This window comes from Adelges cooleyi, unplaced genomic scaffold (assembly GCF_023614345.1).
Source record: "Adelges cooleyi isolate 19-005CV unplaced genomic scaffold, UGA_ACOO_1.1 ACOO_flye_CR_arks_rails_tigmint_CR_PRNA_23, whole genome shotgun sequence".
Taxonomy (NCBI): Eukaryota; Metazoa; Arthropoda; class Insecta; order Hemiptera; family Adelgidae; genus Adelges; species Adelges cooleyi.
Window position 1 is genome coordinate 9,602,440 of NW_026095893.1, and position 17,708 is coordinate 9,620,147.

Below are 17,708 nucleotides of genomic sequence, written 5' to 3' on the forward strand. Positions count from 1 at the left end.
AATTGTCGCTAGAAAACATTTTAAACTCTGTACAACATGTATAATATAATAAAATTGTCTTCCTCTACTCGTAAACATTGCTTTTATCAGCTTTGATATTTAATTATCCTTGGTTGTTTCAATATTTCCAAATCATCTCTATTAGCACTAATTTTTCCTGATGTAAACGTAACTATTTAAACTCAATTAACAATTTTAAAATAAAATATTAAGTATTTAATTTCGATTTAATCAACTAATATTAATATTAGTTATAGTTATGTTATAGACTATAACATACACTTTTCTTAATCATATTGTGTATAAATAATAAATATATATAACTTATGTGTTTTCCAAAGTAAGGTGGGTAATACATATTTATTGAATTGCCATTTTTATAATTTGAGGGTATTAAATATTTGTTTATATATCCTATAGTCATATTTTAAAACCTTTTTAATACAAGGCCTTTTTATTTTATTAGAAAGCAAAGACCATTATAATAACATTACAGTCGGTCACGTTAAGTATCATACATCATATCAAAATACAAAACAAATACTTTATTTGTTGTTTAATTTTATTCCAGGAAATAATATAAAAATATGTATTATTCTAATTATTTATAATAAACAAATTGTACAAATAATTTTATTTTATTAAATTTAAAAAATATATAGTTGTATCTTTAAGATACATATGTAATGTATGTAATTCGAATTTTTTTACTTGGAAACGTACAAATATAATTTTTTATATAATTAATATTCATACATTTTACTACTCGTACTGATAAACCTATTAGGCAATTGATGTCTTGCGCATATTTTGTGGATCCCTCCGTTCTACTTTCTATTTTAGGCTCTTAATTATAAGATTATTTTGTAAGTAGTTACTTGTGATATTTGTTAATTTGTAAATACTAAATTAAAATATTGTGTACATTGTACATCTCATATTCAATAGTACATGCCCGTGTATATTAAAATTAAAAATAAATCATATTATTTTGTGAATTAAATAAATTAGCTATTAGCAGTGTTGGGCACTTTTTATTCTAATAACGAATAACAAATAATTTATTCGAATAATTTTGTTATTCGACCAAATCTAAGATGATTTATTCCATTAATAATTCGTATTATCTTGCGAACTAAACTGTATTATAATCAAAGAACAAATTTACTTTACTGGACACCTTCTTTTTTATCTGTAGTACTTTAATGCTGATTAACAAACCTGCAAACATTTTATTTCGCGTAATAAAATGTAAATGAGGTTGTAATAAAATAAAAAAATTAAGAATACAGTAATTTGTTCGTCATGGACCATGGTAAATTGACCCATATGTAGACGACGTCGTTGTCATAGCAAGAAGTGAATAAGTGTGAAATCCTTTCTGTGTTATTACTTATTAGCACAAATTAAGATAACGGCGTATGATAAACCACTGTTAAATTAGCCCCCGAAATAATTTAGGAATGTGCAAGAGGCATCTTGCACATTCTATCTTACTAGTAGAACTTACGCTAATGTAGTAATGGAATATAACTGATAAATTGATCACCGTAATTACAATTATGTACTGACTCCACCCACGCTAAAGACAGTTTGGATGATACAGTATCGGTGTCATTGCGTATTGGTGGAAAAATATGATTAAAAATTAACGAATAAGAAAGGAAAACCAAGTATATCTAAGTATTCTTAGAATAACAAAGATGGATTGGTCATATACCTACTCACTTCCTCAACGAAGAAAACACAAACGAAATAGTGCAAATTTACAAAGAATAATACAATACAATGTAAAATGCTTTGCTCCTTGACAGGTGTGACAGAACGCTTTTTGTATACTTGGCTGACTATTCAACCAAATCTATTAAAAGTTGTTACCCAAAAAATAGTATAGTTTCGATCAGTCAATTGACGTAGAACCGGGTGATATGCAAATTGGGAAAAGTAAACAAGTTTGAAATTATTTAAATAACATGGTTAAGTTGCTCGAGCGTATTAAACTGAATGTTTTTTTCTGTCGTGTATTTGGATTGGGATTTCAGCTTGAAAACTCAAATACAGCAATTCTTGAGTATTGGCTATTATTTATAATCAACGTAATTTATAGCTTGTACTATGTATTTCATGAGATTTTTCATATACGACACACTTTACATAGAATTATGCCACTTATGGATATAATGTCATTATTAACTATAATCCGTTTCTACTTAAGGTCTATTGCCCCGATATTAGCGATAAGCTCAATATTTTTAATCAAAAACAATATAATTAAATCAATACAAACATTAGACGACCTAATACCGTCGATTGAACAAACTTCGTTGTCGTTATACTGGTGGTATTTCTATGGCTGGGTTATATTGAGTGTTGGTGTAGACCATTTTCATTTCCTTACATTTTGGATAACTTCGCGTTTCGGAACTTACACTATCTTCGATTTGCTTAACATTACAATATTTAACATTTGGATATCCATACCACTGGCTCAATATACAGTCTTAATTTTGTTGATCCAAAATGGTATCCGTAAAATAAATGATGATGTAACATCGTTAAAAAAATGGAAATCGTATCGGACAAGATGGAAGAAACTAAAAAAGTTGGCCGAATACCTTACTAATTCCGTGTTCGGTTTTGTCATCATTGTCTCTGTAATGTACAATATGGGTGAAGTATTTTTCTTCACATTTGTCTTCATTAAAGGAGGTAGTAAGAAATACCTTACATGTGTTTATTTATTAACGGCCTTCAATCGAGCAAGATTTATGGTACAATTATTTCGGATTTGTCATAACTGCAGAATGGAGGTAATGTATCACTACGCTACAATAATGCTAACAATATAAAAATCATGTTTTTTTTAATGCTAACTGAACTACAAGATACTTTTTTCAATTATTAAATCAACAAAGAATGGCCAATTATTATTGTTTATATTAAGTAATAACACGCGTAATCGGTTTTAATACCTCAAGCATGCGTGAAAATCAATATAAACTCGTAATAGCAATATAACACATCAATTAACGATTATAGGTTTTAAGAACTAAAGAGATCTTAAGTGGTATCAAAACAACAGAGAGATCAAATATAAAAGCAGTAAGAATTTTAATGTTTAATATAAAGAATATTTTAATTTATACTATGCTGTCTGAACAATTAACTTGCCTGTTTTTAGGTACAATATGCTTCACTATATATATTACACGCAGATTTTAAACTCACGCCTTGTAATGTTTTTGAATTGTCATTTCCACAATTACTGAATGTAAGTAAGATAATTTTTATTTTATAATACTCATATCATAAAATCAAACAAATCGTAATTTGTATATAATATTTTAGATCTTCGCAGTGATTTTGGTTTTTGTATTATTTCAAGTTCAAATGAAACTATTTGATGAAACTAACAACAGTAAATAACCCAACTGTTAAATAAAAAAAAATAAGTGAAAACGATTAATAATATGTAAACGATTATAATAAAACATTATTGTATAATTTCAATACTGTCATTTCAAATAGACATTTTAAGTACTAGATATATGTTTTAAATATTTTTAATTAATTTGTTAAATTATTTTTATTGTATTCTTTTTAGTATTTTAGTACCGCGAAATATTTTTAAATATGATCAAAGTTGACTCAAATATTTTATGTTAAAAGACTTTTGCTTTTAAGTAACAATAAACAAACGAAAAATTCTGAATTGAGAGGTAGACAGAGATTTAAATTTTAGACCAATTCCAGAAATTTATCTAACTGACTAATCACATTTTTTTAGTAAAAAAAGGTTTTAATTTTTCTATACTTATTTATGTGCTGGTACTACGGTTTGGGTGTTGTATTAAGGTTTATACTTCTGTGCCATACAGCAAAGCTAATGGGAAATATATTCTAGAATAAAGACCAGAATATATTATAGTTAAGGGTACTGATCAATAGTCCGTTTAGATTTATACCTGTTTTTCCCAATTAGAATATAGAAAAATAATTTGGTTTTATTTTCAATGAAAAATATTTTTTTAATTTCAAAAAGAAAAATTGTTTGTTATCGTGTTCTTAAATTGCTACAATTACAACTGCAATTTGATACGTCGCACGGAAAATCACAATCGTCTGAATTTTATGCATAAAATATTTTTTCTTCGATCTTCCGGTAATCGCTAGCGTTAAAATTATGAAAAAGGTAGAATGTTCACAATTGTGTAGCACTCACTAAATAAATATAGTATTATTGAAAAAATCAAGCTATTGTTATACTGACAGCAAGCAATACAAATGAAGTTTAATACTCGACTAGAATTTCTTTCCTAAAATAGTACCAACAATCAGTGTTGTTGCTACAAGTCGATGATTTACTACCATGTGATGCCCTTCATAAATACATAAATAAAACAAAAAGTTAAGATTTTAATTAAGCATGGCTAATTTATTCAACCGTGTTAAACCAACTATTATTTTTTGTACAATATTCGGACAAGGAATACCATATTCAAATACAAAGAAATCATCGTGGGAATACTGGCTGTTGTTAATGACAAACATTGCCATAAGCTCCTATACTACTTTGAGTATGTTAATGGAAATTCGAAAAATTGCAACAGTAATGAAATTAATTAATGTAATTAATTTTTTCATAAAGATTCTGACACCAATAATATCGATTATTTCAATGTATTTAAACAGAAAAAACATCTATAACATCATCGAGTCGTTGGACAACCTTTTACCTTCCATTACAAACATTTCTTTGGTATCATATTCGTGGACATTTTATTTATGGGTATCACTAAGTGTTGCAGTACCTTACATAAATTTCTTTGCTGTCTTGATAACTGCGAATTTTAAAATACACACTATTGCAGACTTTTTTATCACCTTCTTACATAATATTTGGCATTCAATACCAATAGCTCAGTACACTGTTATTATTTTACTGATTCATCATGGTATACGGACAATAAACGAAGAAATCACGACAATTAGGCAATGGAAATCCTGTCGAACAAGATGGAAGGAACTGAAGAACTTGGCTGAATACCTTACCACTTCAGTATTTGGTTTGGTTATTATCTTGTTTATATGGTGCTCAATGGGTGATGTACTGTTCTTCTGTATTGTTACTTTTCAATCATTCAAAGCAAACATGAATTTCCGTTCATACGTATTTATCCTTACGTCAATTAGTCGATCAGGATTTGTCATATTAATATTTCGGATTTGTCACAATTGTAAAAAAGAGGTAATACTTTACTAACATACTAATATATAATATAAGTACACTTGTGTCACAAAGTGCGTGCGAAGAAAAGTAGTTAGGTCATTTAACCTACATTTTTCTAAACAGCAAATACAAATTTAAAAAAAAAAATACGCGAGATCTTAGGAAGCTATTTTTTTTAGTTTTACATTATTCATATCTATGTCGAGTCGTATATAACTTTTTTTAGTATACTTACTATTTGATGCTTCATGTACATTGATTATAATCTACCTCGGATTATATAAAAATAATCGACTTAGTACATTATGTACAATGGAATTGCTTTTATGTATAAAACGTATAAGTTATCTTAAAGAACAAAACATTAAGTCTCTTTGAGCATGGACACTTAAATTATTATGAACTACTGGCTACTACATAATTTGTACACTTCATTTTTGGTATTTATAACATTCTCAGGGAAAATAATTCACTTTTCACTTATGTTTTCTTAATGTTAAAATATTAAGGAATATATATATTTTTTAAATAATACCGTTTTCATATATATGTTGTAATTATTAGGAATTCTAAATTAGAAAATACAATTTGATAATTTTATGCTGATCTCCTTTAACGAAGTACCGTTTTATACTATCCATTAGGTATCCAATAATTTTCGTTTACAGTTCAAGTCTAAAAGCATTGGCTTAATAGTATAACACTATAACGCTTTAGTAATTTTCAACGAAAATTGTTTTACTTGCTATTTTTTGCATCTCTGACAAATTATCCGCTGTTTATACATTTAATAAACTAATACTATAGTTTTTAATTTGTATATTATTTTTATAGATAATAAAAACTATAATAATTCTAAATGATGTAAAAACAAACAGCGTTTCGGATTTAAAAGCAGTAATATATTTAAAAATAATATTTAAAATTTTGTATTAACTTACGTTTTTCTTAGGTTGAATATGCTTCGCTGTACATGATACATACCGGTTTCAAACTTATGCCATGTGGTATTTTTGAGTTATCATTTAATCAATTGTTTACTGTAAGTACAATAGTCTTACCAATATTGTAATTATTTATTTGAGCTAAACATTTTGTTTTTAACCTTTAAGATATTCACAGTGTTGGCTGCTTTTTTAGCGCTTCAAATTCAAATGAAATTATTAGATAGCCAGGAAGTAATTATTTTGGATTTTTAAAATCGTTCTAAAAATGATAATGTTGGAAAGTGATATAAACTTACTTTAACTAAAAAAAAACTCAATTATGGAATATAGTTAGTAAAAATGTATGATAACCTACACGTGTTTGATTTATTTAAAACTTATATATTTTTAAATATTGTAACAAAAAACAAAAATTATATTGTATAATGTGATGAATATAAAAAAAATGACACAAGGCTATTTTCGTCAAATCATAATAATATATTAATATGTATTAAAAACTATATAACTTTAACAATTTATATTTTATGTCAACATCAAGTTTTAACAAAACATAACATAATGGAAAAACGATTTTGTTTTTTTTTAACTTTTCCAGTTTATGGGGTTTTTCATAGTGTCTGCGGCGCTTATCGAATCCTTATTTCCTGCGGTCTTGCCTTTGGTAACCATTGAATTGCCTTTTTTTTTTTTTGTAACATCTGAGGCCAAAAAATTAATAGTTACCACCACACTATACCACTCGTAGCTATATTATATTAAATACATACATAATATGTTTTTGTGTAATAACTAAGAGTCCAAGGAAAAATCACATGACACTCGATAACACAAAAATACATTTTTTCTTAATTCAAAATTGTTTTCCATAATCAGACAATTTTTTTACACATTTTACATAGGTTATACATATACAGGGTGTAAAGTAAAGTTTTACCGAGCTCCAAATGAGACATTTAGGATGCTCTATGGATACAGTAAATGGTATTCATTATACTCTTGATTTCAAATTTGAAATAATTTTTTTCGTAAGATCATTTTTTAATGCGATACGAGTTCTATTTTAAATAATTAAAAAAAAAAAATTAATACCATTTTTTGTACCCATAGAACATTCTGAATGTCGCATTTGAAGCTCGGTAGAACTTTACTTTACACCCTGTTTATATAAATACAAGCACAACATTTTGTACAAAAAATAACCAAAACTTTTAACTTAATCGATTTTATCAGTTTTAAAAATGTATTCTTTATAATCTTACAAGCAATTTTCAAACTTTGTAATTTAAAAAATACTTCTAAATTAATTATATAAACAAATTTTCTGTTTTTAATAAAAAAATATTTAACCTGAACCAATTTATTCAAACAGCTCTACAAATCACCAAATTAAACTATTTGGTTCCTTGAGGCACCCCTCCGTACGACTTTTAAATCGGGAAAACAAAAAAATTCAATACAAATTTTCTATTTTTAAGAAAGACTGTATTTCTATTAAAAACACGTTTTTTTAACATAAACACGCTATAACTTCGAACAAAATGATCAGGTCATGTCAATATTTTATTATTATTATTCAATAATTTTATTATTTGAAGCATATTTAGTGATCTTATTTAGTTTTTGTATGATTTTTTATTTTTTTTACGTCAATTTTGGATACACCAGAATTGCGAAATGAAAACACTAATTTTTGGTTGGTATCGTCGTTTATCCGAACGGCATCTTGCCGCCGCGATGTACGAGAAAAACTTGTGAGAACGTTTAACGGCTATGAAATAAAATGTTTACTATCATATATTATTTTTGTAAAATTTAAAATATTGTAGCTCAATTTATTAAGGTTATCTTACAGAGTAAAACGTAAAACGATTTTTATCAATTTAAAAAGGCCAATTTGTCTACATTACAAAATTTAACTAAAAATGGATTTTATTAAGCCGGCTTTTAAAATGGCATCAAATGAAAACATATATTAGTTTTTTGTATTGTTACATAATAAATAGATCGTTTAGTAATAATTTTATTAGGAACGAATCATATTTCTAAATGCTTGCGGTGTGCTCTTAAAATGTCTAATAAAATAAGTAAAAAAATTAAACATAATTATGTTTAAGAATTTATAATGGTAAGGTTTATTAAGTATATACATTTATGTTTTGATGTTAAAAATTGGAGTAATAAAAATGCAAAGCATTTTTTTTTTTTTTTTAAATATAAAAGCAGTCCTTAAATCTCAAAGTGTTAATACAGGGTCCGGCATTGAAACGGGATGATTTCAATACTTAATTACTATTTAATGAATGAATAAATTTTAATTTTAATAAATATAAAGTATAAGAGTTACAATTTTATGTTCAATACAAAAAAATATTATTTTTTATGTACTACGTTTGCCAAATGACCTCCATTGTTATTTATGCATTCTTGTAGGCGGAACTTAAAGTTTTGCAGCATATTAACGGCTTGCGATTTTTTTTATGAGGATACCTTAAATCAAAAGTGTTTGAGGCCAATCCACCAAGAACTATCCAAACACTCAAACAACGCATTCGGGACGATATTGAATCAATTTCCATTAATATGCTGCGAGAGGTCATGCAAAACTTTAAGTTCCGCCTACAAGAATGCATAAATAACAATGGAGGTCATTATAAATATTTTGGATTGACAGCTTGACAATAGCGTAAAAATGTATATTTGTCAAGTTAAAAAAAATATATAATATTCAAGATAGAAATATTCCGACGAATGTAGATGAATAATTTATTGTCGAGTAGATTTTTTTTTATAAATACCGAAAATACAATAATATTACGGAATTTCGCATAAAAATGACTAAATTTCTCGAACGTGTTGAGCCGACTATTATTTTGTGTATTACTTTTGGATTAGGATTGCCATATGCAAATACGAAGAAAGCATCGCTGGCGTACTGGCTGTTGTTAACGATTAACATTACAATAACTATTTCCACTACATTGGGTGCTTTTTCTCAGGCTCCTGAACCAAAAGCGGAAGCCATGGTTTTTATTACTGTGGTCAATTTTTTGGTGAGAATTTTGACACCGCTTTTTTCGATGATTTTAATGTGTCTCAAGAGAAAAATTATTTACAATACCATACGATCGTTAGACGATCTTATTCCGTTCATCGAACACACTTCCTTATCGCTGTATGCATGGTACTTCTATACATGGATATTATTGAGTGCTATAGTGAATTATTTAAATTTTTTCACTGTCTTGATGTCTACTACTACTTTCAATAAATATTATATTGCGAAATTCTTAACTATTTTTTTACATAATATGTGGCATTCAATACCACTGGCCCAGTACATGGTTATGATTTTACTGATCCATCGTGGTATACGGGAAATAAACGAAGAAATCACGACAATTAGAAAATGGAAAGCACGTCGAACAAGATGGAAGGAATTGAAGAACTTGGCTGAATACCTTACCGAATCCGTATTTGGTGAGGTTTTAATTTTATTCCTATGGACATCCGTTGGCGATGTGTTATTCTTTTGTTGTGTAAGTTATCAGTCATTTAAATTAAACATGGATGTCCGTTCATACGTATTTATACTCACATCCATTAGCCGTTCAGGAATTGTCGTACTACTCTTTCAGATCTGTAACAATTGCAAAAATGAGGTAATTTTTTACAAATATATATATATTATATTAGATCAACCAAAAAAAAAAAAATATTATTTGAATTTAGGGTTAAAGAAAAAAACCGTCAATATTTGAACTAAATCGGATAATATTTTGAAGGTACTCAAAGCTATTTCGTATTTTCCATTTGATTGGCACGTGTAAAAGATATATTTTGTTTTTTTTATGACTATATCTTTTTCAATCTTTAAACTACAATACATTGCATTGGAGTGAGCTCGTTGGAAAGATGACGAAAACAAACTCTTCTTTTTTAATTAAGCAAAAACAATTTGTACCTACATTATACATTTAAAATTAGTTTTTTTTTCTTATAATTACATACATGGCTTGAATTAGCTTGTAAGGAAGCCATCCATCAAACACTCATTAAGATAAGTTAAGGTTTATAACGTTTTGATGTTATCGTTTTATGTTAATAAGTTACGGTTTCAGTTAGTTTGAGTCTACGTGTACTGTGTAGGGTTGTCAGAAAATCTAGTCATGGACATACCTTTTATCAGAGGGTTTGAATTTGAGTTTAGTTTTAAGTGAAATCTAGAGTAGTGTATTTTGACAAGTTCATTAACAGTATTTATTTGCAAGTATTTAAGTTAGTTCTTGTTTGTTAAATACCAAGCAGCACCAGTTAACATCCGGAGCGAGATGTTCTGGAACGCCTATATTGGTTGGAAGTTTGATGGCCTTGCTGGCCCCCATTTTGTATGCCATACGACGGTACTAATCTTATAATTTACTTGTAGATCAGCATTTTAATTTTAGTGTCAGTTTGGACTTCAACCCGTAGTGGGCTGAAGAGATGAAGTCTAGCGTTAGCTTTTTTCCTTTTATTCTTGAGGTGGAATCCTAGGTCAAGCGTTATTCTAAAATTATACCCTGGTATTTTGTTTCATTCTGAGTAGATATATTGTATTGTTGAGTTTAATGGCATGTTTTAAGACAGAGAGCAAAAGTAACATGGCTTGACTTATTTTCGGTGATTTTGATCTTCCAATATCTGAACCACGACTTACAATTAGTGCTGTTTACATACGCTTGGAGGTGGTGGGCATGGTGACATGATTTGTTTATAGTCTTTTTTTTAAAAACTAATCAATAAATAACTCAGTTTTATGAATTCCGGTAATATTACTTTTTGAATTGTCAACCCTCATTTAGGTATTAATATAATTTTAATTTTTGTATTATGTTTGTAGATCAATAAAACTATAATGATACTGAATGATGTAAAAACAAATACCACTTCGGATTTAAAAGTAGTAATATATTTCATAAATATTATTATAACTTATAACAACATAAATAGTAACAAGGCAACAGAGTCTAAGCGACAATTTTCATTGTTTTCAAAAAAGTTTAAGAAATGCTAATTTTTATGTCTCTTTAGACAAAAGGTTTGGACAAGAGATCTAAAAACAAATTAAGTAAAAAAGTATAATACTTTTCAAAAATATTTTAATTTCCCCCCAATTTTTTTTTTTTTTTTGTTTCCTCTTTAAAATTCTTCTTCTTGGGTTTTCCGGCCATCAAGACCATCCCATCACACATCCAATCCTCCAGCCTTCCCTATCCACTATCCTATTCCCTATCCTCTTTTAAATAGTGAACTTATTTTGAGGTTAACGAAGGTTATTCGCAAACGTATATTTTAAGTGATTCTTTCAACGCTCGTCGCCCCACATAAATTTATTCTTAAAAAATTTGAAATTTTGTAGTTATTCATTTTGAAAACATTTTTGTTTATGTTATATTGCATTAGAGTCAAAACTCAAATTTTTACCTTTTTTATTATTACTTAAAGCTTTATCAACTATTGAAACTTAAATGGTAATGTATATTTAATTTAATTTTTAAATTAAGACTATAATACGCTGAAAATATTGACTGGTCGATAACCAGTATTGAATAAATAGAGCTTTAAAGTTATAAAAGTTAGGACAGGAAGAAGAGTAGAGAGTAAAGTTATTTTTATCTGAACTCGTCCTAATATTTAATTAACTAAAACTATTTTTTTCAAAACTAGTTATTGAACAGTCAACATTTTCAGGAAATTACTCTTAATTCAAAAAGTTAATTAAATAGATACGGTACCATTTAAGTAAAAAATATTTCAAAAGCTCTAGAAAATAATAAATAAGGTACAAATTCAAATACTGTCTAATATACATGGTAATGATTTTATAGTAACTCATAGGGGTTAAAAAGAAATTTAAAAAAATATTTTTCCTAATGTTTTTATACAATGTGATCTCAATTTTTCACAATTTGTTTTTTTGTAAGCAACTTTTGAAACTTAAATAGTAACGCATACATTTCATTAAATTTAAAATTGAGATAAATGTACTAAAAATGTTGACTGGTACAATTCACCCTGTATTGTAAAATAGCATCTAAACAAAAATATTTTCGTAGGGCGCTAAAAAAATCAAATGGTATGCTACATCGCTTAAACCGTTACTGAAGCTTAGTCCTTTTATCCTTCTACCCATCAATATACTTACAGTTTATATATATTTTTAGGTTCAATTTGCTTCGCTGTATATGTTACATACAGGTTTCAAACTTAAGCCATGTGGTATTTTTGAGTTAACATTTAATCAACTATTGACTGTAAGTATAAGAGTTTTAATAATAATCTAATTATTCATTTAAACTAAATTTTTATTATTTAAGATATTCACAGTGTTGGCTGCTTTCTTAGTGTTTCAAATTCAAATGACATTATTAGATAACCGGGATTTGATATTTTTAGATTTTTAGAATATATATTTTTCAAAATAGTAACTTGAATTTAAAATGTTTTAAAAAACTAGGTATTATATAAGTGTCTGAAAGTCAAAGTTTTGATTTTATTTAATGCTTTACAAATTATATTAGTAAATAACAATTTTTCATTATTCAAACAAACCATATATTATTTAGTAATGTTACTTGTTAGTAAAATATATCATAAATTATACTTATTTGTTTTTATTTTATTTTTCTTAAAATATTAAAATGTATCGTCATATATATAAGTATCCCTTTGCTCGCGCATATTTAGTATGTTTCTCACGTTTGAAGCTTAAATTAACGTTTCTCACCCAGTAATATACAATTTAAAAAAAATACTTGAACCATTTTTTATTTATCAATGATACCATATATCTCAGAATATGATATATTATTATTTTTAATAATAAATCGAATACTAAATAAACTATTATTAATCATAAATATGTATTCTTTTAATTTAATGCCGTGAATTTGGCCCTGGCTTGGGCAGAACCCACGATGTCAGCGGAGTTTCCAATTGTAGAGGAAGGTAAGCTTTAGGTATTTGGTTTTCTACGCTCAAAAGTTGGTAATTCTGTACAATTGTAGTTTGCGTGTGTTAAAAGTTTACTTAGCAGTAAAACCGTAAGACTACATATGTAAGCTAAAGCTGTTCTTCAGAAAAGTGCGTCTCCTGATACTTTTATTACATACTCATTTATTACAAATTCAAAGTTAGAATCGTATAAATAATTCTTGTAATATTTTAGCTAAGTCGGCAATAATAACTAAGTTATTTTTTATTATTTTACGGCTTATTTGACGATTTCAAAAACTCAAATCACTCTTAATCTACAAATTGTAATAATATGTCAGTAACGTGGTGAGACCTTTATAGACAAAACAAAAAACGCACCACTTAATAGGATTGATATCAACTTATTAAAAAAAAAAAATACTACTTATTAGTTTTTTATCTATATACGAATGCAAGGTACTCAGAAATACACCTACCATGGATTTATAAATTGTATATAAATGAATGGCGTACATTGTCATGCTATATTCTGTTGACAACCCGAAATTGTATGTGATTATTTACTACATGTGTTAGAACTTTGAACTGTCTTATAATGCATATCAACATTATTTGTATTGTAATATTTTTGACGTGTACAGCGTATGCCGTTTCCGCTGAAAATGGCAAAATTCAAATGGTTGGTCATCAGTAATGTTTTTGCTTTTTCTAATATATCAATTCAGTGTTCAATTTTTTTTTTTTTTTGTAGAACAATGATCCTTCTACGGGATGGATCTACCGTGGTCCCCTGTTGGTTGACGGGCTACCAAAAAACTTTGACGCCAGACAAAAATGGCCTAAGTGCAAATCTATTGGTCTGATACACAATCAAGGCAACTGCCATTCCAGTTACGCTATATCGGTAGTGTCAGCGGCTGCTGATAGAATTTGCATTGGTTCCAACGGTACTTTGACTCCCGTCATATCTCCACAGCAAATTATTTCTTGTTGTTACTTATGCGGATACGGATGTAGGGGCGGTTCGGCCTATGAATCTTGGGACTTTTACAGACGACATGGGTTTGTTTCCGGCGGCGATTATGGCACAAATCAGGTACTCATATCAATACAAATTCAGTCATGCCCCGTGAAAATAATTAAATTAGATATTAATTTTCATCATTTCGGCTACCATCAGTATTTAATTGTTTTTTTGTTGTGATAACATGACGAGTGTGTACAATTTTACAATTATATCAAATTTCTTTGTGTTACTACCATATTTTACTAAATTGTTTAGCATATACTAATGTAAAACAAAACATTTAGGGTTGTCAACCGTATAAAATTCCACCGTGTAAAATCCAAAAAGAAATTACAACGGAAGACTCGTGCACACTTCACAAAACGGACGATACACCACAGTGTGAGACAAAATGCTACAATACTCAGTACAAGACCGAGTACAAAAATGACCTATACAAAGGTACTTTCATTACATACTAGTAGTTTATGTGTACAAGTTTTGGAATTTTCATGGTTATATTTCTTGAAATTTTTGTCAACCCCAAAAGGTTTACCAGCTTATCAAGTAGATCCATACATAGCCACAAAAGAAATATTTGAAAACGGTCCCATAACCGCATCATTTTACATGTATAAACATTTGCTTGATTATAAATCCGGTATGTACCATTTATGACACTATAATGTTTTTTTATAATATATATATTTCATGCGTTATTACAATTTATTTTAAGGCGTTTACTCGTTCGATTACAACAGTAGTAGACATTACTTTCATCGACAGACCGTTAAGATCATTGGATGGGGAGAAGAAAAAGGAACTTCGTATTGGCTTGCAGCTAATTCGTTAGGATACGAATGGGGAAATAACGGTACATTTAAAATTGCAAGAGATGAAAACGGATGTTTTCTGGAAGAAGAAATGTATGCAGCAATGCCTTTATTATAAAATAATATAGTTTTTTTTATTTTTCAAATGTCTGCATTTCTAATGTAGGTGAAACCATAAACTGTATAAACAAAAGTTATATACAATTATTAATACTTCAATCGAAATTTTATGTTTGCTTAAATAAATTTATTTTAGTTATAGACTATATTAACGTATTTATTTATTCCTATAAGATTTGAACTTAGTTTTATTAAAATATTAAAAAAGGTAAAATTTTACCTTTCATCGCAAAAAATGTCACACTAGAATACTAATAAAAGCATATACGCGTAGCAGTGCTCTCAACATAAATGTTACTTACGTTTTCTTAAAACCTAACCCCTATCATTTCGTTTTATCTACCTACTCACATACTTCACACTGTACTTTATAAATCATAATTTTTCCTCTTCCCTTATTTTATCTTTGGTGCCATCTAAAAAAGATTTTAAAAATTATACATTTTTAATATAACTAGAATAATACCGTAAATTTTAAAACCAATGTTAAACCCCTTAAGATACCTGAAAAATTAACTTTACTTGATATTATAATTTTTAAATTTTTAAATCGATAACAACCATTCAACTTTAAATAGTCTCTTTAACCTTGTTCTAACTAAACAAGAAATACAAAATCAGTACAGCGTGCAATACAAAATATATACTCATCAGTATTCAAATCTTGTGTTTCATTTCATAAAACAATTATTTTATATATTGTAGGAATAATGTATCAATGAAGTATAGGCTATAGCAGTGTTCTTCGCAAATAAATTAGGAATAAGTTTTTAATATTTCCAACCCTAAGCAAATTAAAGGTTAGTATTAAGGGTTACTATTTCAGAGTTTTTATAAATTTGTCTTTCAAAGACCTAAGTAAGTGTCCATAGTAGTTAAAAAATAAATTCCTCTTTTAAGCGGCTATCTAAAAATAATTAGTACAATAATATAGTAAAAAATTGGTTTTGTTTTTATTTTATTTCTTACTTTACTACCTATTGAAAAAGTTTAAAAAACTTGAGTTAGTTAAATTTCCAATAACATTCATTAAAATATGTGTGAAGTAAAATATTTTTTAATTGTCTCTTTTAATAACGAGAATTCCCATCAACAAAATACTATTAAGGGACTAGCTAAAATGTATGAAATCAGCAAAATTAATGGATTGAAAGAACGTAGGATACAAGCGAGAAATCAAAATAATAAGCAACGTGTGGCAATGTGTTTATATGACTATTTTATTTTGTCATCACTGCAAACCAACGTCAAAAAAATATGAAAAATATAAAATATAAGTGTTTATCTACATTAACCACCCCTTAATGGCCTTAACAAAAGTAGTTAAGAGGATGCTGCTCAGGCCATTTCTAAGGACTTAAGTATAGGTATTTTTTTCGAATAATCATAAATTAGAGTTTGAACTATAATGTATACTTAGAAATAGAATAAATTACAATTTTTTTCCCATAAAAACTGCTTTGCGCGGGACAAGTATGTGAGGCCAGTATTAACAATGAATTTATAAAATTTTCACAACGTATAGAGAAGAACTTTATCCACGGGGTAACGTTTTAATTTGTTTGATATCTATACTTAATATTTTTTTATAAGCGAATTAAAAAAAAAAAAATAATGAATATTTACGAATGAATAATTTTAATTGTGCTGAAGTTATCAAAAAAAAGTTTTTCAGCCGAGTCTGCAACCACAAAAGAGCTAGCACAAAGCTAGTGTATTAAAACGTCAAGTTTCTGGCTAAAATTGTAGTGTTTATTATCTGGCCAAAAGTAACTTAACATAGAGAATTAAACTATTTTGAATTTATTATTTAGTTCTAATTTGAACGTTGAACGTACAACATATCTCTTATCTCATATCAGATAACAGCGTAACGCTTTTTTTGGTGACACTTTTTTCGTTATGCTTTTTTCGGTTATTTGCCACAGCTAATTCCACCCCAACCCCATTCCCACCCCAACCTCATCTTCATCCCCATTTCTTTTTTCGTTGTAATTTTTTGGGTTATGTGCCAGAGCTAAGACATGAAAATGTCAAAAACTAAAAACGCTATCCCGTAGAAAAAGTTCTTTTCTATCCATTGTAAAAATTGTATACGGCTACTCTAAATACCGCCCTCAAAATTCTTGTCCCCCGCAAAACCATTTTTCGTGGATAAATTACGGGTATCGTCCGCTTAACACACTACGCCTTACGGTAATGTCCTTCGAAGATTTTTTTAGACCAGAGACTTATCTTATTCTAGGTATTTAAAGAAAAAAGCTAACCCCCGCCCTCCCCCACCATAGATATTGTGTTAGTTATTTTATAAAAAAATCTATACATCACAAATATATATTTTAAAAATATGTACTGTTCTTATTTATCTATTGATTTTAATAATATTATGGTGTTCAAATCCAATAAGTTGTATGTTTCAATAGTTGTATGAAACAAGTTTTCACAGTACTTTTACAAAATCAGAACATGTCTTATAACCATAAGTAATTTTTTTATCAAAATAATTTGAAGTAGTTATGTTTAATTGATACATTATTAGTCTTAAGAGTAATCATACTAGACACCAGATAAAGGCGATTATAAGGTAAATACTT

General features: G+C 28.0%; 3 protein-coding genes across 3 annotated transcripts; all 3 read left to right on the forward strand.

Moving 5' to 3' along the window:
• Positions 1 to 4,426: 4,426 nt before the first annotated feature.
• On the forward strand, positions 4,427 to 6,429 carry LOC126835882 (uncharacterized). The gene is made up of 4 exons (XM_050568738.1): positions 4,427 to 4,577; positions 4,920 to 5,170; positions 6,183 to 6,272; positions 6,343 to 6,429. Exons 1-4 carry the CDS (start codon positions 4,427 to 4,429, stop codon positions 6,427 to 6,429), a joined length of 579 nt encoding a protein of 192 aa, XP_050424695.1.
• Positions 6,430 to 9,488: 3,059 nt separating this feature from the next.
• LOC126835883 (uncharacterized) lies at positions 9,489 to 12,623 on the forward strand. The gene is made up of 3 exons (XM_050568739.1): positions 9,489 to 9,761; positions 12,384 to 12,473; positions 12,537 to 12,623. The coding sequence occupies exons 1-3, from the start codon at positions 9,489 to 9,491 to the stop codon at positions 12,621 to 12,623; spliced, it is 450 nt and encodes a 149-aa protein (XP_050424696.1).
• Positions 12,624 to 13,647: 1,024 nt separating this feature from the next.
• LOC126835565 (cathepsin B-like cysteine proteinase 3) lies at positions 13,648 to 15,262 on the forward strand. The gene is made up of 5 exons (XM_050568233.1): positions 13,648 to 13,834; positions 13,907 to 14,251; positions 14,467 to 14,623; positions 14,712 to 14,822; positions 14,898 to 15,262. Exons 1-5 carry the CDS (start codon positions 13,751 to 13,753, stop codon positions 15,110 to 15,112), a joined length of 912 nt encoding a protein of 303 aa, XP_050424190.1. The 5' UTR covers positions 13,648 to 13,750; the 3' UTR covers positions 15,113 to 15,262.
• Positions 15,263 to 17,708: the final 2,446 nt, after the last annotated feature.